This window comes from Limulus polyphemus, unplaced genomic scaffold (genome assembly GCF_000517525.1).
Source record: "Limulus polyphemus unplaced genomic scaffold, Limulus_polyphemus-2.1.2 Scaffold5306, whole genome shotgun sequence".
NCBI lineage: Eukaryota > Metazoa > Arthropoda > Merostomata > Xiphosura > Limulidae > Limulus > Limulus polyphemus.
In genome coordinates, this window is record NW_013670916.1 from 34,685 (window position 1) to 56,697 (window position 22,013).

At 34.4% G+C, this 22,013-nt stretch overlaps 1 protein-coding gene across 1 annotated transcript; it reads left to right on the forward strand.

Annotated features, from left to right (window-relative positions):
* The first annotated feature begins 14,503 nt into the window (after positions 1–14,503).
* LOC106472409 (fer3-like protein) lies at positions 14,504–17,748 on the forward strand. Its single transcript, XM_013933053.2, has 2 exons — positions 14,504–15,097; positions 17,619–17,748. The coding sequence occupies exons 1-2, from the start codon at positions 14,504–14,506 to the stop codon at positions 17,688–17,690; spliced, it is 666 nt and encodes a 221-aa protein (XP_013788507.2). The 3' UTR covers positions 17,691–17,748.
* The last annotated feature ends 4,265 nt before the right edge of the window (positions 17,749–22,013 follow it).

A 22,013-nucleotide genomic window follows, 5' to 3' on the forward strand; every position in this document is an offset into this window, starting at 1 on the left:
TAGGGACGGCTAGCTCGTGTAGCTTTGCGCGAAATTCAAAACAAACAAACAATCATACTTCTGGAAAGCTTGATTTTAAAGAAAACTTTTATTTCTAGCACTTGAATAATGTAGTGTACTTTCCTTGTAATGTGAGTTTAGCGTTAGCATATATTCATTACTTTATTTTGCGAGTTACTATAAAGAAGCTATTTTAGAATTAACACATTCGTCTAGTTTTCTTGAAAATAATATTTACATCATAACCTATTCAAACATATTATAACCATAAGTGTTCACATTTCAAAATACGCAATTCATTATTTGTATTATCACTTTTATTCTATTTCAAGTAATTAATTGCACGAATGTGTTTAGTAAATTATCGTAGTCATGAAAATAAGCAATATTTCAATACAGTTAAAAGTTAATAATCCAGAACAAAAGAACAATGTTTCGTTGTCAAGCTATTTTAAAGGTGAATAACAATATATTTTAATTACACTGACATGAATCGTTAAAGGCGATTTTGCCAACGAGAATGTACGAAGTACAAAGTTTCTGCAGACTGAAAGTCAAGCCAATTAAATAAGATTCGTTGTTTAGTACATTGAAATTCAGGAAACAATACAAAATTATAATGAGAATTTCTTCAATTTTTGATATGGGATTATTTACTGGAATGTTAACAAAGGAAATACCTATAAATACCTATATATTAAATACCTATATTTTATTCATAAACATAAATAAACTGTTTAAAATAGATTATTGTTTATTATGCGATCTTTTTATTTTTTAACAGAACAAAAGAAGCAGCTGGAAAGTGTCATCGCAAGGTAACTGATCAATGAACCTTAAATAAACTATTTTGTGCAAGTCTTTTGGATTGTAACACTAAAAATATGATTTTGTTAACCGCGGTGGGCAGAGCACAGATAGCTTATTGCCTAGTTTTACGTTTAGCAACAAACAAACAATATATTTCCGTATTTTATTTTACCAGTAAGCTGCTTCCTTGCTAGCTAAGTTTGCTGTTTATTCATACTTTACTTTTACTTAAGCAATATTTTTTTTTCAGTTTATACTCTAGTGTAGGGTTAACAGTTTCCAAGTTCGTCAGGACTAAAAAGATAAAAGTCAGGTTTTCAGGACCGTCAGGATACTAACTGTGTATAAGTGACATATCAAGGACTACCGTGATATTAACAAATAATAAATGAGGTTTTGAAGATCATTGAATTACTAACAAGTTACAGGTGAAATTTTCAGAGCAATAAGGACATTAGCAAGTTACAAGTGAGGTTTTTCAAGACGTCAAGTCACTATGTACAATTGGTATTATCTGGATCGTCAGGACACTAACAAGAAACAAGTGGGGTTTCAAGATTTGAGGACACTAACAAGTTACAAGTGGGGGTTCCAGGACTATCAGGGCACTAATAAATTACAAATAAGGCTTTTATGACGTTAGGTCACCAACAAGTTACAAGTAAGGTTTCAAGGACTATAAGGACACTAACAAAATACAAGTGAAGTTTTGATGGCGTCAAGACAACAAGTTACAAGTGAGATTTTCAGGACACTAACAAGATAAAAGTGAAATTTCACAACGTCAGGACACTAACAAGCTACAAGTAAGATTTTTTGGGATTATCAGGACACTAACAAGTTACAAATGAAGGTTTTTAATACTTCAGGACACTAACAATGAACAAGTGAGTTTTTAAGACATCAGAACCCAAACACGTGGCAAGTAACGTTTTCAGAACTATCAGGACACTAATAAGTTATAAGTGAGGTTTTTATTATGTCAGGATTCTAACAAATTACAAGTGAGGTTTTCAAGACGTAAGTACATTAACAAGTTGCAAAACATCAGGACACTAACAAATTACAAGTAAGATTTTCATGACTTTCAGGACACTAACATGTTACAAGTGAGATTTTCATTCCTCAAATCTTGAAATCGTACTTGTTCCCTGTTAGTGTCCTGATGGTTCAGAAAATGTCGATTGTACATAGTTAATGACTTGACGTCTTGAGAACCTCACTTATAACTTGTTAGTGTCTTAACAACCTTGATTATATCACTTGTAACTCTTTACCGCCATGATAGTCCTGGAAAATTCACTTGTAACTTGATAATTTACTTATTGTCCTGAAAATCTCACTTGCAATTTGTCCTGAAATTTTGAAGACCTATTTGTAGTTTGTTAGCATCCTGACGGTCCAGAAAATGCCAATTGTACATAGTTAGTGACTTGACGTCCTGAAAACATCACTTGTAATTTTTTAGTATACTAGCAGTCCTGAAAATCTCACTTGTAACATGTTAGTGTCCTGAAAGTCCACTAACAAATTACAATTGAGGGTTCCAGGACTATCAGAGCACTAACAAATTACAAGTAGGATTTCATGACGTTAGGTCACCAACAAATTACAAGTGAGGTTTCCAAGACTATCAAGGCATTAAAAAATTACAAGTGATGATCAGGACACTAACAAGTTACAAGTGAAATTTTCACCACGTCAGGACACTAATAAGTTGCAAGCGGGTTTTTAAAGTGTCAGGACACTAACAAGTTACAAGTGAGGTTCCACAACACAAACAAATTACAAGTGATGTATTCAGGATCGTTAGGAGAATAACATATTACAAGTGAGGTTTTTCAAGATGCTAGGATATACTAACTAGTTACAAGTTAGACTTTCATGTAATAGTTAGGACAATTAGAATACTAACAATTTACAAGTGAGGCTTTCAAGTCGTCAGAACACTAACAAGATACAAATGACGTCTTTAGGGCTATTAGAATACTAAAATGTTACATGTATGGTTTTCAAGAGCCAATGCACCAACAAGTTGCAAGTGGCGTTTAAAAGACTATTATAATACTAATAAGTGTATAAATCGGGTTTTGAGGACACTCAAGACACTATCACATGTATTATTGACGTTTTCAGGACCGTCAGAACACTAACAAGTTAGAGAAAAGTTTCAGGTTAATTGGAATACTTAGAAGTTACAAGTGAGATTTCAGGATCTTTAGGACACCAATACATTACAAGTGAGATTTCCAAGACTAACAAGTGTATAAGTACCATTTTCAAGACCGTCAAGACATTAACAAGATACAAATTATGCTTTCAAGACATTTAAAATATTTAAAAGGGAAAAGGGAAACGTTTTCAGGATCGTCAAGACTCTAAAAAGTGTACAAGTGCTATTTTCAAGACTGTTAGGACACTAACAAATTAAATATGACGAGTTCAAGATAGTCAGAATCATACAAAGGCTACAAATGACGTTTTAAGGACCATCATGACAGTAGCAAGCATACAACTGCCATTTTCAAGACCGTCAAGACAGTAACAAGTATAAGTAACATATTCAAGACAGTAACAAGTATAAGTAACGTTTCCAAGACAGTAACAAGTATAAGTAACGTTTCCATACAGTAACAAGTATATGTAAAGTTTTCAAGACCGCCAAGACAGTAACAAGTATAGGTAACGTTTTCAAGACAGTAACAAATATAAGTAACGTTTTCAAGATAGTAACAAGTATAGGTAACGTTTTCAAGACCATCAAGACAGTAACAAGTATCATTAACGTTTTGAAGACAGTATCAAATATAAGTAACGTTTTGAAGACAATAACAAGTATAAGTAGCGTTTTCAAGACAGTAACAAGTATAAGTAACGTTTTCAAGACCGTCAAGACAGTAACAAGTATAAGTAACGTTTCCAAGACAGTAACAAATATATGTCAAGTTTCAAGACACTAGCAAGTGCACAAATGACGATTTCAGGACAATTAAGATAGTAGTATATGAACAAATAACATTTTGAGGGACGTTAAGACACTAATTAGTGTAAAACTGATTTTTTAAAAATATGTTTACAGTAATAATGTTTTTAGCGATATGAAAAAATAAATTAAAGAATACAGATTGTTATCCGTTGAAAGAAGACTATTCTATCTAAGCGAAACTAAACAGTTCATTTTCATGTTAATTTTAAACAGAAATTAGCTAATTCACATTGTTTGAAAACTTTTTACTTTTTCTCCAACACGAGAATTTGTGTATTATAGTTAAATGACATAAAATATTGTATTTACTACACATGCGTTAAGGCGTTCTAGAATTAATTTAATGTGATGTGTGTACTCGCCGCCATCTCTAGGACTACTCTTGTTTGATCGAATAGTCGAAATCTGACCTTTACTCCTACAGCACACCCGTGACCCTAGAGTGCCGAGCTCCTTTTATTTTAGCTTTTGCGGTTGCAGCCCACGTTAAACAACATCTATAATAATACTTGTACAAAACTGATTTAGTTCTTTTTCACACAAGAACTTGCTTGTGATGTTATTGTGATGAACTTGAAGCGTATTTCCCTTGCATATTTATATGATGTTATTCTAAGAAGTTAGCATAATTTCTTTAAGTTCTCTAATGTAAAATAATAAAAAAACAACTATAAGAGCTAACAAAAGGAAATTATTGTCATTGTTCGAGAAGTTTTTGTTTGCTTTAATTGTTGTATGTTATGTAAAATTACTTTTATATAAGATCGGTAAAGGTTAACAATAATGCCTTGAGGTTTCATAACATTAAATAGGATGCCACTGTCCACAGTTTCAGTTTCTTTGTATAAACTCATAAACATCAAGTATTTTCTATGGTTATTCTTTGTTTATATAAGATCGGTAAAGGTTAACAATAATGCCTTGAGGTTTCATAACATTAAATAGGATGCCACTGTCCACAGTTTCAGTTTCTTTGTATAAACTCATAAACATCAAGTAATTTCTATGGTAAATCTTTGTTTCATGACAAATTACGAAATCGTTACTTTGAAGGAGATTTATTTTCACCTTTCCAGTTTAAACCCGTTTCCCATTTTACTCATGTGAGTCCTTACTGTTCAGTAGATCCAATGCGTCATCCTTGATAAAAGCTAGAGTTGAAGACCGTCTCAGCATGTATTTCGGCTCTATCGTAGCTGAAAAGCATGCGCAGTAAGGCCAGGTGTTTAAACCGGGATCTCTTCTCGTGCATCATCCCCTGCTGGATCTCAGCCTTGCCAGCCTACACAGTTTTCAAGCATTTGCTAATAAAAACAAATTAAATTACACCTTAGGGCAGACAGGTGAGCTGCAGAAGTACTGCAAGGGATGATGGGATAGGACACGATCCTCAACGCCCTGCTCTTTTCGCCTCCTACGTTCTTTGCGAATAATATCGTTACGAACAGTATACAAAGTCACGGAATAAAATGAGAACAGTGCTATATATAAATATATATACTTTATGTGTGTGTTTGTGTTTATTTAGTGGAAAGAACACAAACGTATGCATAAATATATATATATATAGGGAACTAGCAGCGTTACCCCGGCGTTGCCCTGGTTTTCGAAAAACAAAAACTACCCTCTCTGTTTCCCCGTTCCATATTACGATAGGTAAAAAATATTTGGTGAGTTTATGAAAAAACCTTAGGTTTGATTTTTGAAAATATCCTACGAACCTGTTTTAAACCAAGGCTTCCTTATGAACGATGTTTTTTGTTTTTCCTTCATTGGCAAGGATAAACAGGCCCTTATGGAGAATACTTAGATGATCTTATACATGTATGAGTACCCGGTCTGGCGAACAGAATAAACCTAGCTCTTTTCTCCCCATCCCCCATCATCCCTCCTCAAATATTATAATTCCAAACGTAAATATGTATGTAATATTATGTTGAATTTACTTTAATATATTATTTATGAATGTGATACTGTATTCACATTATGATATTGATATATGAAATATACTACAAACAGTATGCAATGTTGTATTTTATACTGTATCAAAAGAAGAAACAAATCCGCTTCCAGTAGAATGAAATACATTCGCTGACTTGACTTTAATCTCATTTTACGCAGTAAGTATTATAATGTAAGCGTTACTCTTTTCACGTAGTCTATTTTATGGTAGACAGGATAATTTTATAGGCTAAGCCTACTGTTTGCTTTTTCACACACAACATTCTAATTATGCATACATTTCCTTTGTGTGTGAGTTAAATATATGATTCATTAGTAGATGTATAGTTAATGATCTATAACGAAATAGGCCTATGATGATATATTATAAATTAAATGTTAACAAAAGATGTCAAGTCTGCGTAGAATTTATTCGTGTAATGTATATGTTAACGATAAAATTACCGGTTCTGCAAGCAGATGATAGACGCGTATATCAACGAAAAATAGTCGTTTTGCGCATCTTCATGTGAGGAAAGTGTGACCTGCGCAGGAGAGATTTTTAGTTTTATATATACATTGTAATCACATTATTTACAATATTGATGTCGAGCTTAACAAATTATAATAATTAAAGTTAGGGTAATTCTTTTTTAAGTTTTTGAAACACATTTAGGTCGTTAGTCTATGTAAGCCTAAATGAATACATATTCAACACCGACTAAAATAACCCAAGAGTATATCTGAGTTACAATTGTAAACACACTTATTTCTAAACTGGTAATGGTTTAGGTGTCCAACGCAAATCATAAAAATCTCCAAGGTCTGAAATGTAGTAACCAGATGGTTTCATTGTTTAAAAAGTACCTTATAAGCAGGAACTAAGGACCTAATCCTGCATCTCATATGATAGGTACTCGATTCACTTGCGAAAGTTACCAAATTCGATCCTGGGCCATACAAAAATTGGATTACTGTCCATGCAGTTCGAAGTAGCAACAAGTCGAATGAGGTCAATAAACATACCGTATAATGTCATAGCATATAATAAAGACAGACAGTAAAGTAATATAGCTGCCAACATATCTGTCTGACGGTCTAACTTTCTATGCACAAGGCTAACATCAGGCAAGTATGTCATACTTGTATAAACAAGCAGTCAACAAAGCTACCTTTTATGATAGATTTCTCCTGCAAATGATGAAAGCGAACGAATTTCGGCGTGTTAATACTTTTTTGGAGATTGTTTAATTCACACATTCACTCTATTCCCCACTTTATGCCCCTGCATATAAGAGAGTGGTCAAGTGAGAAATGCTTCAATATACATATATAATATGAGTCCGAGGCTTCAACATTCAAGTTGTCATGAAAGACTGCTGAAGGAAAGTGTTCTTTTAGTTTACCCATCATGTTTATTTTTGGAACATAACAAAATAAATAACACACGCCTGCGAATTTAAACTTCATAAAAGTTGTTTTGGTTTTAATAACGGATTTTCCATAATTCAACTAGGCAGATTTCGAAAATAATATTCATTTTTTCTATCACTTATTTTGGATCAAATTTACAACAAATATAACTGAATATGTTTCGGTCATTTAAACAAACCTCTTATTGCCATAGCGACGAATAAATAATATTGAAAAGAAAAAAAATAATGTCAAAGTGCACGCAAAAACTATCTAGAAATGACACGTCATGCGGCCTGTTAACCGTTTATATACTTGTGGTGTGTTTCTCGTGTGTTCTAGAATGATCGATAAGACTTTTACGTCGCGATTGGTCTAGACAAATCTATAGCCAGTGATTGTCAGCATTTTAAGCATAACAAAATGTGACCCCAATTTCAATGAAAATAATTCAGTTATGTAAAAGTCTACATGATGTTTTGTAAAAAATCTGTACGTGATGGAGAAAAATTTATATCATTTTCGGATATAGCGTACAGGAATTAATGTAGAACATGTAAGAACTTCAAGACAATAAAAACCATCGCAGGCCTGTGTAATCAATATTTAATAGATCTTCCTCGAGTTTATATCTACGTTATTACGTTGATCGAGTAGTTTCAGACTGTCAGCCGATACGTCCAACCACCCAAAGTTGTTACAGATTATTTAAATTTTCTTTTGCAGCATTAGTTTTCAACTGATGCCACATATTTGTAAATGGACTAACACCAAGCCCCCAGTGGCACAGCGGTATGTCTGCGGACTTACAACGCTAGAAACCGGGTTTCGATACCCGTGGTGGGCAGAGCACAGATAGCCCATTGTGTAGCTTTGTGCTTAATTACAAACAAACTAAAATTACAGCCACCCCCAGTGACACAGCGGTATGTCTGCGGACTTACAACGCTAGAAACCGGGTTTCGATACCCGTGGTGGGCAGAGCACAGATAGCCCATTGTGTAGCTTTGTGCATAACTTCAAACAAACATTACCTAACACCAGGACTTTAAGAGTAGCTATTTCGTAGTGCTTCTATCGTCACAGCTTCCCCCACTTTCTCTTGATGCCTCTTAATCACCAAGGGAAGCATATTCTCATTATCCTGATAAAATTCATAGCCATTGTCCGCTAGTAGCTATTTCGTCATCAAGAGAAAGTGGGGGAAGCTGTGACGATAGAAGCACTCCTCTTAATCACCAAGGGAAGCATATTCTCATTATCCTGATAAAATTCATAGCCATTGTCCGCTAGTAGATATTTCGTGACAAAAACAGGAGGTCGTAATACTGCTAATTATTTGTAATATCAATTTTGACGACAACTCACATTTTTTGCAACGCGAAACCAGCCCCAAACCGTTATAAGTCCACTACCATATATATTTCAGCCTTGCTTGGACACTCTACCCGGAAGAACTCTCCGTCTTTGTCCCGACAGTCCATGACATACTTCCGTATTCGTTTCTCCAACTTTATGTCTTTCTTTTTGTCTATTTATCTCCAGACATTCTGTTATAGTTTTGCCGTATATTTATCATCAAATGTAACATTTCAAAAATGTCGTTCATTCCGGTTTCAAACCGTTCTTTCGCAGGCTTAGCCTTCCCGTTTGTAGGATGGATAAAATTCGCTAGCTTTTAACAACCTTTTTTCTTTAACAGAACATTTTTGTTTTCCTATTGAATACAATTTATCTTTATTCAATATGTTATTTCAAACAAAATAATCATTACCACTTTCTGTTATTAACAGTTCTATGTACTTCGTGGATATAGACATCGTTAAGGTACAAAATAATCATTACCACTTTCTGTTATTAACAGTTCTATGTACTTCGTGGATATAGACATAGTTAAGGTACACGTTTCATTTACACATCTAATTAAGAAACTAACTAAATTCTAAGCAATTATGATAAAATAAGAAATATCGTATATAGTGTATTTTATCTTTAAGTCAGTTTACAGTGAAGACTGATTTGAAAAACTTTAAACTAGTTCATTCAGGGCTGGTTTCTTGTTAAGCACAAAGCTGAACAATGGACTATTTGTGCTTTGCCCACCAGGGCTATCAAAAACCGATTTTAAGCGTTGTAAACACACAGACTTGCCGCTGAGCCACTGGGAGGGCACCAGCACATTCAAAGACTTATAAAATTTAATAAATTCATCTATGAATTAAACACCATTATTCATTTTTTTCCAGGATTTACCAGAAAATAATCAGTTTGTGGGAACACAACTGATGCGCTCATCTTCTAAGTTTTGTTTTGTTCCCAGAAGACTACAAACAGGTTTTAAAATTACTCGTACGTATAACAAGTCATTATATGAAATAAACATGTCATTTGTCATTAAGTATATAATATGCTCTGCTGTATACATAGCTAAGAATCCCTTTACGTGTTTGTGTGTGTATTAGAAACCGGCACCTATAGCTGAAAAAGTGTTCCTAAATTTCTTTAACGGACGTAAAAGAAAAAAAAAAACACTTTCACATAGTTAAAGCCCTGCGGTGTGATTATCAATCTTCGGGAGTGTGCTTTCCACCAGTATGGAAAAATAAAATATTATTCACAACGACCGTTTTAAGATTCATTATGCTATATATATAACTGAAGAAATTAGCCTTGCTCTGATAGTTTGTATTAATAGATTAATTCTATTTTAAGATCCAAATCCACATCCCATAATTTTTATAATGTATAAAATATCCAGGACAAAAGCGTTTTGGATAATAAATAATATATACTAGACGTACATTCGCAGGGTACCCGACTGTGTTCTGTTTCAAGAGTAAAAATAACCAAAATTAACAGTAACAAATATGTTTATTTTTTGTTCTTAAAGTTCATGCGCCATATTGTGTTGAAGCCTATAGAGTGCATACTTCTCCTCGTGATTCATGACATGCGCACGTTTTACTGACGCCACGACAGTACAAAATGCAACGTTAAGCATATCTTATGTGACGTCATTTTAGTGTCTACTGATTAACTGACAGACAACATACTACTGTATAGTAGTGCGAGTGGTGAAAACAGGTGACCCCTCCAGGCGGCCTTCGGCCCCCTTTCGGAGAAATTACGGTTTTAATTGTATTGTAATGAATATAATATTCGCGTTAAAGAAGGCTTAACAGTTTAAATATAAGATTAACTTTTTTCTCTTCTCATCTATATACGATTGGTTAACCTAAGCGTTCAGCGTTAACTAAAATATCACCTCAAAGGGGGCTCTTTACTGCAATACAACTAATTTTAATTTAATTTAATTTTTGATAGTATAATTTTTCAGTAATCTTCACAGCATTATAAAGGTTAGTTAATTTAAGATGTTGAATTTGTACAGAAATCCATATTTCCAGACGGATTGTGACAAAATTAAACTGTGTAAAATCGAAGTGTCTAATTACTATATTCAATCATTTATTCGTAACTTAAAAAGGTTGGTGTGGGACTTCGGTTCCTTAAAAACTTTACTAAAACTGTTGCCTTTTGTCATGTCATATTTCACTAGGTTAGTATTATATTATAAGTTTATACTTCTTAGAGAATCGACAGAAGTATCAGCTTCAGTCGTTAAAGTCAAAAGTTTCCAGCTATGCATTCCTCCTTCTTGAAGAAAACTTGGTATTTCAAAGCGCTTGACGTTAAAGGAAAGTTAATTTCAGCAAAACAGTTGAGATTTTCATATATTTATACCAAAATAGATAATATCTCTATAAAAAGACGTAATAAGGCTCTGGAAACTTGTACCAAAATAAATGACACGTTTATAAACAGATGTAACAAGGCTCTGGAAACTTGTACCAGAATAATAATACCTTTAAAAGCGGACGTAATAAGTCTCTAGAAGCTTAAAATAAAATCTAAAATACCTTTATAAATGGACGTAATAAGGCTCTAGAAACTTGTATCAAAGTAAATAATAATTTTATAAGCGGACGTAATAAGGCTTTGGAAACTTGTATCAAAATAAATAATACATTTGTAAGCGGACGTAATAAGGCTTTGGAAACTTGTATCAAAATAAATAATACATTTGTAAGCGGACGTAATAAGGCTTTGGAACTTGTATCAAACTAAACAATGCCTTTTTAAGCGGACGTAATAAGGCTTTGGAAACTTGAGTATAGCTTGTTGTTTAAATAACCTAATGTTTCTACCATATTTCTTACGCTAAAATCTTATCAAACTTCCAATGGTGTGACTTTTTACATGTGTGTGTGTGTGTAATGTTTTCTTTTTAACAAATCACATCAGCTTCTCAAGTGTAGGAAATATTGAAACATTTGAGAGTTTTGTGAGAGTTATAGCTACGCTGACGCTGCTCTATAATGAGTTGTATGCAGTAATACACGGGTTATTTTCTGCTTTAACTCTTTTCAAGCGTACTATACTGAGGTAAATTTTAAGGTTTTGTTTCGACGTTCATAAGTTTGCTTTGAGAAATGCAAAATGATTATATTTCTCACTATTTCACGAAAGCACTTTTTGTACCAAAAATATTTGGGTATTGTTAATAAAAATTTAAACAGAAGGAAACAAACGTTATGGTTCGCTTAATATGAGTATCTGTAAGGTCATCAATTATATGAACAATATTTTACATAGTCTCTGCTAGCTGACGCTTCACAGTTGCAATAGAATAAGGATATATTTAGAATTTACAAAATAAGTATACTTTTATTATAAGTATTCCGTTTATACTTCACAGTTGCAATAGAATAAGGATATATTTAGAATTTACAAAATAAGTATACTTTTATTATAAGTATTCCGTTTATACTTCACAGTTGCAATAGAATAAGGATATATTTAGAATTTACAAAATAAGTATACTTTTATTATAAGTATTCGGTTTATACTTCACAGTTGTAATAAAATACAAGTATAATTAAAATATACCAAAGAATTATACTTTTATTATAAGTATTTGGCTTATACTTCACAGTTGTAATAAAATACAAGTATAATTAAAATATACCAAAGAAATATTCTTTTATTATAAGCATTCAATAAGCAAACAGTTATTAAATATTACCAGAATATTTCAACATATTTGATTGTTGAGTAACAATTATGTACTGAATGAGACACTTGAACTACTAGATGCCAAGAACAACAACAAGTCTTAATAACTATTTTTTATACCTTCTTCATGTGTGGTGTATCTTAACTTTTGACCTTACGTTTTCTGTCACGTGTGCTCGCGCCAGCTGCCGCATAGTCCTCTGCAGGCGGTTGTCAGTCTCCGCACGAGGGTCAGCAAATCTCGTACAAGGCGAGGAAGGGCTCTTTCGCGTGCATGTCTCGTGCCAATGAGGGCCGGGAGGGTTTAGGCTCACCTGTCCCCCTCAAGGCACACATTCCTCCGGGTGCTGATGGTGAATTGACAGACAGCTGCTGTATAAGGAATCCTGGAGGTGTTACATAAGTCTCAAAAACTGTCTCATGAAATACATGCCACTAGAAAGAAAAAAGAAATATACAATCAAACAAGTCGTTGAATATATAAATGAAAGAAATTCCATCGTTTGGAAAACAGCCGAATGCACAGTTTTTGTTAAGGGACTTTTAGTAGTAGTCATCGACTTGATGTCGACTTTTTCACCACGCGTCGGCGTATATAGTTGAAACGTTTGTGCAACTAAATACGAAGTTTACGTTATTAATGCTGTTGAAATAACGATTTAGAAGCTTAATCCATCCATGTTTTTCTTTCTACACTAGTAACAAAATTTTCTTAAAGCCAAAACGGATGATTAAGGACGAACTTGTTAACTTGAACGTAAATAATTATGCAGATTTTGCACTTAGGTTGTAGTAAAACCTATCATGGAATATCAATAGTTATTTGAATCATGTATTAAAACTCTGTACATACAATTGTGAACTCAGAATAAAACTTTCAGAGAACAGTTCTCTTCAAAACTTGTTGATGTTTTAAGACTTCTAGGACTACTAAAATTTTGGAAAGTGCGAAATCTAATTCCAGACAATCAACCATAGAACATAAACAATATTTCATATCTCTGTTATAGTTAGTAGATAAAAATAATTAATATTTATTATCTAGTAATTAATGTATATCCGAAAGCCAGAACGTTAGCATTTATTATATAAATATATATCAAAACATGTAACTGTTAGGATACATATTGTTCAAAACATGTAACTGTTAGGATACACATTGTTCAATGTATTACTGTCAATTAGATCATTGTTACTTCTATGAAAACAGAACAAATGTTTAAAATGCTGAAATTCTAGCTCTATTATAAAATATAATTATTAACATTAAGGGCAGAAGCGTGTTTGTCTCTTATCTATTTTCACGTAGATTAGCACTCGATTTAGTATTACCTTGAGGTTAACAGTATAGATTGTAATAAAAATACGTTTGCTTTTTCTCATACCTAAAGACGTACAAAACTAATTACAATCGCTGACGTAGCTGGATGGATGATACAGCTTGGAACTGCAGTTCTTAGCTGAATGCTATTTTATTTCATATATCTTAAGATCAATATATAAGATATAATAGTACACAAGAGAAGTAAAAATGTAGAAAAACTACCAGTCAGCTAAGTTTGCAAACTAATGAGAAACGCATTTTGTTATTTCATTGTTTCTTTTTTTCTAAAATCCATCACTTATTGTTTATTTTTATTCAAACATTTCGCGCTTGTTTTTTGAGATTTGCGAGTATATCTGTGAAGTAACCGAAAGACTTTGTCGATGCCGCGTTTTTCTTGACATTATTATCCAATTACGCCACTGATTGTGAGCGCAGTGTAAAAGGCACGTGCGCTGCACGAGGTAACAATCTCGGTTCGCCACCGCCGTCAACGAATTAATAATACACGTAATGCATCAGGCTCGTGATTGGTCAAGCGTGACATGCACCGCACGTGTCGCGCGCGATGGCACGCCCTGCTGTGTAGAGATTGACTAGTAGGATGAGCAATGAAAACGATAAAGAGGTGGACAAACAAACGGGAGTACGTAGCCTGCATAAAATGTCAGCTCGACCAGGTGTTCATTGGAAACGATGATGTTCAGCTGAACGTCTTGTCAACTATTGTACCAGTATCACAAACGTTGTTTTCTGAATATACGTTTTGCTGCTAAAGCCAAAGAAAGAAACAACACAAAACCATGATACGCTATCATGTGAGGGTAAGAAACGTACACCAGGAGGCATAAAAAAATCTTAGAGACTTCACTTGACGTTTCGTTAAAAAAATAGAAAAAAACTTCAATTTCTGAGCCTGGCAAATAGTTTCTAGTTTTCAAGAGGTCGAGACCATGGAGCAAGGGATCATGCCCATCTGCGACTTGCCTGCTTGTCAATATGGTTCAACACTGCTGCCCAACTCACCACCTCAAGGTTGGGACTTTCCTGTTGGAATAGACCGGTTTAGTGGTGTTCAGAACGGGCAGAACACATGTTTTCCGTCTCAACTAGCCACGTGTCGGTCGCCCCATCAAACAGTGTCTTCAACCTCCCAGCAACAGCCGAATTCTAGAAAGAAATTATCTAGGAAGAACGGGGGCAAGTCTGTTTACAAACACATTCCTCATCGAGAGAAACCTCCTCACTTAGTGGCCAGGCGGAATGCCAGGGAGCGACGGCGCGTCCAGGCCGTGAACAACGCTTTTGCTCGACTTCGTAAGTGCGTCCCTGTTGAAAATAAGAGCAAAAGATTGTCCAAAGTAAAAACGTTACACAGAGCTATCGAGTACATTGCTGCACTCCAAGAAATGCTAGAAGAGGCGGAAACAGTCCAGACATCTCCTATGGACCCACTTCAAAGCTTAGATGATTTGCTGGATGCCGCAGAAGTAGAAACAGTAAACAAAGAAAATGATGCTAGCCAACGTTGGATCACGCTGGAAAATGTAGGTAGAAATCTTTAGAACGTTTTTTGACTATCTTAGTAGAACAATCACCATTATGTTTTTAGTAGTTTTTTTACGCCTTTTCAGCAGTTATTCCAGATTCGATATTAATTTCCCTGGATTTTCTGAACCATATGTCATGCGAACTACTTTTCCTTCGTTATGCTTGTACCCTTTCCCTCATTATATTGCCTGATTTATAAATCCACGTTATTCTATAGCACGTATGGCTTAGTTTTACAAACCTGTGTTTATTGTTGGCCTTTGGATAAATAACGAAGTTCATGTCTCTACGAATTATAAACTCTATCATATGTTTACCTGCTCCTGTCACAAGAAATAGATAATGTATTAAAGATCCCCATTATTCAATCATTCTGTAAATTAGCAGGCTGGCGGATTAAGTTTAACACCCGATTATCTGTCTTTTCAAAATCACTGAAACGTGGAAATACGTGCACGGCACGCGCTTGCATTGGGAAGCGATGCGTTCGTGCCCTGTGGCAACAAGAAACACTAAAGGTGACCATGTAGAAACCCTGGAAATGGACTTGCCCTCTATACTACTTTGTGTTTCATGTTTCTGTGTTTATTTAACTACTCATTCTGCCTATTTATCCACCTATGTCCATTTCATACATCTACTTATAAACAACTTTAATTTATTCTATTAAAGAACAATTTCTTGTTTTTACTATAAGAAGATAACATAAAAACTTAACACTATAAAAATTCTGCAGTCTTTTATCTAGAATATGTAGAGACTAACACTGTAATTAGACGCCTAAGCTTTAATTTTTTAACTCCTATCTATAATCATCACTTATTGTATCTAATCAACTATCTATTGTTTGGACCTATCTGATCAGTATTGTATCTCATCAACTATCTGTAGGTTGGACCTATCTGAATCACTATCTGTAGGTTGGACCTATCTGTCAGTATTGTATCTCATCAATTATTGTATCTAATCAACTATCTATTGTTTGGACCTATCTGATCAGTATTGTATCTCATCAACTATCTGTAGGTTGGACCTATCTGATCAGTATTGTATCCTATCAGCTATCATTAGGTTGGACCTATCTGATCACAGATAGGTCTAACCTATAGATAGATCCTATAGATAGTTGATGAGATATAATACTGATCAGTACTGTTTGTCGTAAGAACGTTATCCGCACTTTAACGTAGTAGGTTCGTTACAAGAGTATGGTCGGTGAAAACCCACTTTTCGATCATACAAGAGCACCCCATCAATTATCGGTGTGTATTGTTGGTTAGTTGCCTTCCCTCTTAGTATATAGTTTATCATCTCAAAATTAGAAATGACTGTGCGCAGTTTGTTCTTTGTGTAGCTTTGGGCAAAAAAAGTGAAACAGGAAAATAAACTTTTTCTATTCTATGCAAATGTTCCTGATTTCTAATTTAAATAAAGATTGTCAGTTGTTAACATGGTACTAAACGAATACATAATTTACAAATGCTAACTTTTGATCGTTTATTCGTTACCTGTTCAAACACGTGTTTTAAAGAGTAACTTAGAGAAACCAATTTATATGTATACAATTAAACAGCAACGCACATGTATGAAATTTCAAACTCGGGTCTTATGAATTAGTATTATGGTTATAAGATCGTCTGACTATATGGAGTTAATTTTTGTTAATCAGTTTTCTCCATCTTCACTCTAATACGACACTGTGAAAACAAATAAAGGAAACGTACGTTATACTAATTGTGGGGATCGAAATGATCAGAATTAACATAAACCTGGCGATTTAATGTTACACTACTCAACACACACTAACGTAATGAAGTAACAAAAATAATATTACATTATATATGAATTCCTGACACTGGAAACACACTAAAGCTTTCTCGCAGTGACCTGAACTCGAGCACAGCGTGTGTAGTGAATATTGAAGTTTCGTTAGAGTAATTAGAACATTTGTGGGTGTTAAGAATATTAAAGTTTTGTTAGAGTAATTAGAACATTTGTAAGTATTAAGAATATTAAAGTTTCGTTAGATTAATTAGAACATTTGTAAGTATTAAGAATATTAAAGTTTCGTTAGAGTAATTAGAACGTTTGTAAGCGTTAAGAATATTAAAGGTTTTTCACAGTTTGTATTACACGAACATTTTGATGTGTTAAAAACTTTATCCCTATATATTGCTGTGAAAAGAAATCATTTCGCTGTTCAAGTTTTGTTAGAAACGTATTTATTTGATCTTCGGCTGAATCGCAATGCAGTGGATTAGACAGAGAATATAAAAGTACTTCAAATTTCTGCTACAACCTACTAACATTATGATTTTTTGTGCAAAAAACGACACAGAATAATGTGTACATTTTGCATGTCGATTTTTTTTATAGCATAATCAACTTACTATTATTCTAAGACATCAACGTTCAAACCAGTTTATTGAATTCTTTTTGTAACAAATGTATTGTTTTAATAGTAGAAACCTTTTGGGCGAGCTTTTGGTCACGTGGCATGTTCTTATTTTGTTTCAGACATGTGGGCAGGAGAGTTACAACCCGTACATGACATTCTACGAGGATTATGGCTCAACACTGCACAGCTAGCGTGCCAACCTCGACCTCACAAATTGTGTTCTAAGCCATCAACCGCTACAGCTTTAGATTATGCGGGTTGCTTTGCTACTCACTTGTTTTTATGGTTAGAATGAGTTTTTTTTCGAAAATTATTAAACATTATTAAATTATTAAACCATCCCCTTTAATAGACGATTCTATATTATTTCCATGGAGATTTTCCAGCAAAGACTGCGCCTGTACATTAACTTTCCCAGCTCTACTGAACAGACCCGAGGAGATGCGCATTCCTCTCGGCCTAAGGTCCGGCAACTGGATCCCGAAAGAAGATAGCCTCGTGGTCGAACTGTTGTTCCAGTGTTTTTATTTGATGCATTGACTGACCTGGCTCTACATTTACTAAACTTTAGTTCTGAAGCACATTTCGCAGTCTCGTGAGTTTTACACTTAAAAAAACTTGAACGTCAACAAATTAGTTTTACATATTTATATGTTTACCGGAAAATGTGATACGAACATTCGCACGGGCAACATTGAGTCCATCTTTCCAACGTGTGTCGTGTAATGTAGAATACCTCTTCTAAGACGTTTATAGGACACTGTATTTGTGATGAAATTGGTATACTTGAATAGGAAAAAGATGTAAGACAAAGTAGACTTGGTAAAAACTTTAATAAGAATGTTTTATGTTAAATTAGTTGAGAAATACAGTCTCTGTGCATTTGATTCATTTATTTCGAGACCCATTGTCTTTCTTCTTGGTAAATAGACGTTTTTCTAGCTAATTTTTGAATGATTTTTATCGGTTGTACATATTCACAGTTATAAAAGGAGTTAAACCAATAACTTCTATATATTTCGTTTGAAACCTCGCTGATTTTTAAAGAATTACAGTGGGTCTCTGTTAAACGTTGCATCGCTCTGCGTCGTTTCATTATTAGAGCGTTCACCAGTTACTACCCATGTATCAGACAACGTTACTAGAGCGATCTAACGTCGTTGACTACTTTTCCAGGTGTAGTGTTTAGCAATTACTACCAATATTTTTGAAACAAGGTCGCCTTGTTTCATTATTAGAGTGTTAAAAGATTTCCAGACTACTTTACCAGGCGCAATGTTCACCAATTAATGTACAGTACTCTACTACCAATATGTGTATGAAACAAGGTCGCCTTGTTTCATTATTAGAGTGTTAAAATATTTTCAGACTACTTTACCAGGCGTAATGTTCACCAATTAATGTACAGTACTCTACTACCAATATGTGTATGAAACAACGTTGCCAATGTCTGACTAATTTACTGAGCGGAGTGTGATACATCGTCCACTGGCCAAGACGGCGGAGGATGTAAACACGTTGAGTACGCGTGTGACTCTCTAATGACGTTGTTTTTTTTCTGCTACAGAAAAGCATTGTTTCCACCCTTCCAACATGGCTCCGAAGCAGCCACCTAGTGATAGTGAAGTGAAAAGAAACCCAGGAAAACTATTAACTTTGACACTAAACTGTTTAGTCCTTTAATGTTCTTACATGAATGTTTTGTGTAGTACACTGTAGTTAAAAAAGCCATGTTATACTCTTTAAAACATTTATTAAAGTTTGGACCGAAATTTTTCAGGCACGCATCCCCCATAACATATCTAAAGATTGTGTTGCTTAACGTCGTTTCAGACGTACGTCCCACTTTCATGGAACGAATCACGACGTATAACAGCGACTCCCTGTACTTGCATCTTAATAAACGGTTTCGTTTTTTCTACACCTCAACTTTATTTATTTATTATAATCAATTCATAATATCTACCAAACCAATTACACATTTATCTCTCATAACTTTACCAGTTTTCATCTAAGTTAGTCGTATGCTCGTAAACCACTGTGAAAAAAAACAAAAACTGACAAACTTGAACAGAAGTGTTGTAACAAATATTCAACTCAGACGAGGAAAAACAAACTTTGGTATCTACTTTTGAAAAAAACTTAGTATTCCAAAAAAAAGTTTAATTTCGAAGTCTAAGTTCGAGGGAATTCCAGTTCAATCTACACTTTGATCAACTTGTGTTTTTGTGTTATACTAGTTTCGGAGAATTCCACTCCTCATCAGTAACCTTAAACACAAGTTAACTAAAGAGATAAGCTGGACCTATATCATGGTGAAAAGTGATACCTACTTTTGAATGCAATTTGTAGCCCCGTTAAAACAATTTTCCTGTATGACACCCTAACCATAGAATTACCGTAAAAACAGACTCTATTTAATCACTGAGATTCCACCAGTCTATTGGATCTTTTTAGAGGATCTTCGTCGAACGTGTTGTTAGCCTATTACTTTTCTTTGTTGTTTTTAAAGGGGTGAAACAGCCACAAGTGGGTAAGGTGATTTGACAGGTTTCACAGTAGAGATAACCGCTCTGCCCTCACACTCTTCTATCCTCTGTAAAAGTATCAGCACATATTTCAACAAAAATGAAGGACTTGAAATACTAAAGCTTATTATATCAGTTATCACTGCTTTCTGAAAGAAATGTTTCGGCACATTATTTTGGCAGTGTTCGGAATTAACTCCATATTTCTCACATGCACAGCCTATAACAAACATTTACATTTAATGTACGAGTATACTTTCTCTTATTTCGAGTCCGATTAATTTTTATTTAGTATTTTTCAGACATGGAAAAAACTTCAACGCAAGTCTTATGTACTGTTTTAGTTGCGAGAAATCGTCAGTGGGATTTTTATGGTCAAATATTACAAGTGACACCACTTAAATTTTATCACGAAGATTATTTTGTGTTAAAAGATGCTAACGAAATTTTACAAGTTAGAAAATATAGAGTATGCCATCTCTCAATTGCTCTTTTAGTTTTTTAAACAAGTACTATCCTTAGGGGCCATTCCTTTACACACACACACATATATATATGTAGTATTTTCACATTAAACTGATTTCCTAGAAAGAAACGCGAATAACTGCAGGTTCGGGCCAGTGATTTAAGTGAACTTCCTGTGTGAGAGAATTCGACTGAGTTTTCGGAGTTAGTATGAAAATAGTGGAAATAAGAGAACCCAGACACTTCCAATCAAATGACCAAAATCTTAATTTATTACAACTTAAAATCACCGAAAACTGAGGGCGTATCTACGTATTAAAACGAACAGTCCTCTCTCCGAATTATACGACCGTTAGTCCCCAAGTTCTTCTTTCCACGACATGGATTACCTCAACACTAAAATGTTGATCTAACTTCAAAAGGTCTTCTTGGAAACAGAACTAATACAAAGTCAAGGCCTGGACTTCAAACACCAGCTTTCTTTGGTCACTTCATGATCTCTGTTTCTAGACAACATTGGTCAGCTATCAGATTCAGTTGAGGTCACACTTCAGCCTGCAAAGGTTATTTTTGTTCTAAGTAGCTTTAATCCAGGATCAAAATATACTGTAATAACCTTGAGGGCAGAATTTGTCATCTAACAAAAGAACAAAGGGCTGGGGTGCCTATTAAACACCTTGGACCACATGTTGCCGCTATGACAGTACGGAAACTAAATAATCAACAATTTAAAAAAATTATATCACTACAGATGTTAGACGACATGATAATCCTGCATACCACATGTGTAAACCCCTGCCCCCATAAGTATTCTAGTTAACATCACGAATCAAGTTTCTATTTGATGATCGGTGCAGCCGTTATTGTTTGCCTCAGAGCGTAAAACGTTTTTTCCCCCCTCTAGAAATCATAATATATATATATACGATCTTTCTGTCTATCATGTGGCTTAAGTACTCTCTTGCATTAAATGGCAACACTATTCAAATAAAACACTAATAAATAAATTCTGTACGCCTAAGAGAACAGGTTAATTAATGAAAGACACACAAAGCGTGGGTTCTGTAAAAGGACTTAAGGAACTATAAAAAATCTGTGTACAGAAATCTGTGAGTGATCCTCAAAATGATAAAAAAAGTAAAGTTTGACACACATGAAACTGAAATTCAACCACAGACAACTGACATACATTTGAAAATATGTTTTAAAACTTAAAGGATGTTTCTTGTTGCTTACATGGTGCAAAGCTACACAATGGACTCTGTCCACCGTGGGATATCGAACCATGGATTGTTGCGATTTAGTTCGTAGAAGTACCGTTTACCCACCGTAGATTAGAAACTTAATGTTTTCTAGTAGATTCAGCTCTACGAAGAATGTAATATATACTTCCAGACGTAGGCCCGGCATGACCAGGTGGTTACGGCGCTTCACTCGCAATTTGAGGGTCGCGGGTTCGAATCCCCGTTACACCAAACATGCTCGCCCTTTCAGCCGTGGGGGGCGTTATAATGTGACGGT

Excerpts from the sequence above, each read along its gene's own strand:
- LOC106472409 (XM_013933053.2), top strand. The coding sequence starts at position 14,504 with ATGGAGCAAGGGATCATGCCCATCTGCGACTTGCCTGCTTGTCAATAT. Across the intron at positions 15,098-17,618 it reads GTTGGATCACGCTGGAAAAT|ACATGTGGGCAGGAGAGTTA; the intron begins GTAGGTAGAAAT and ends ATTTTGTTTCAG.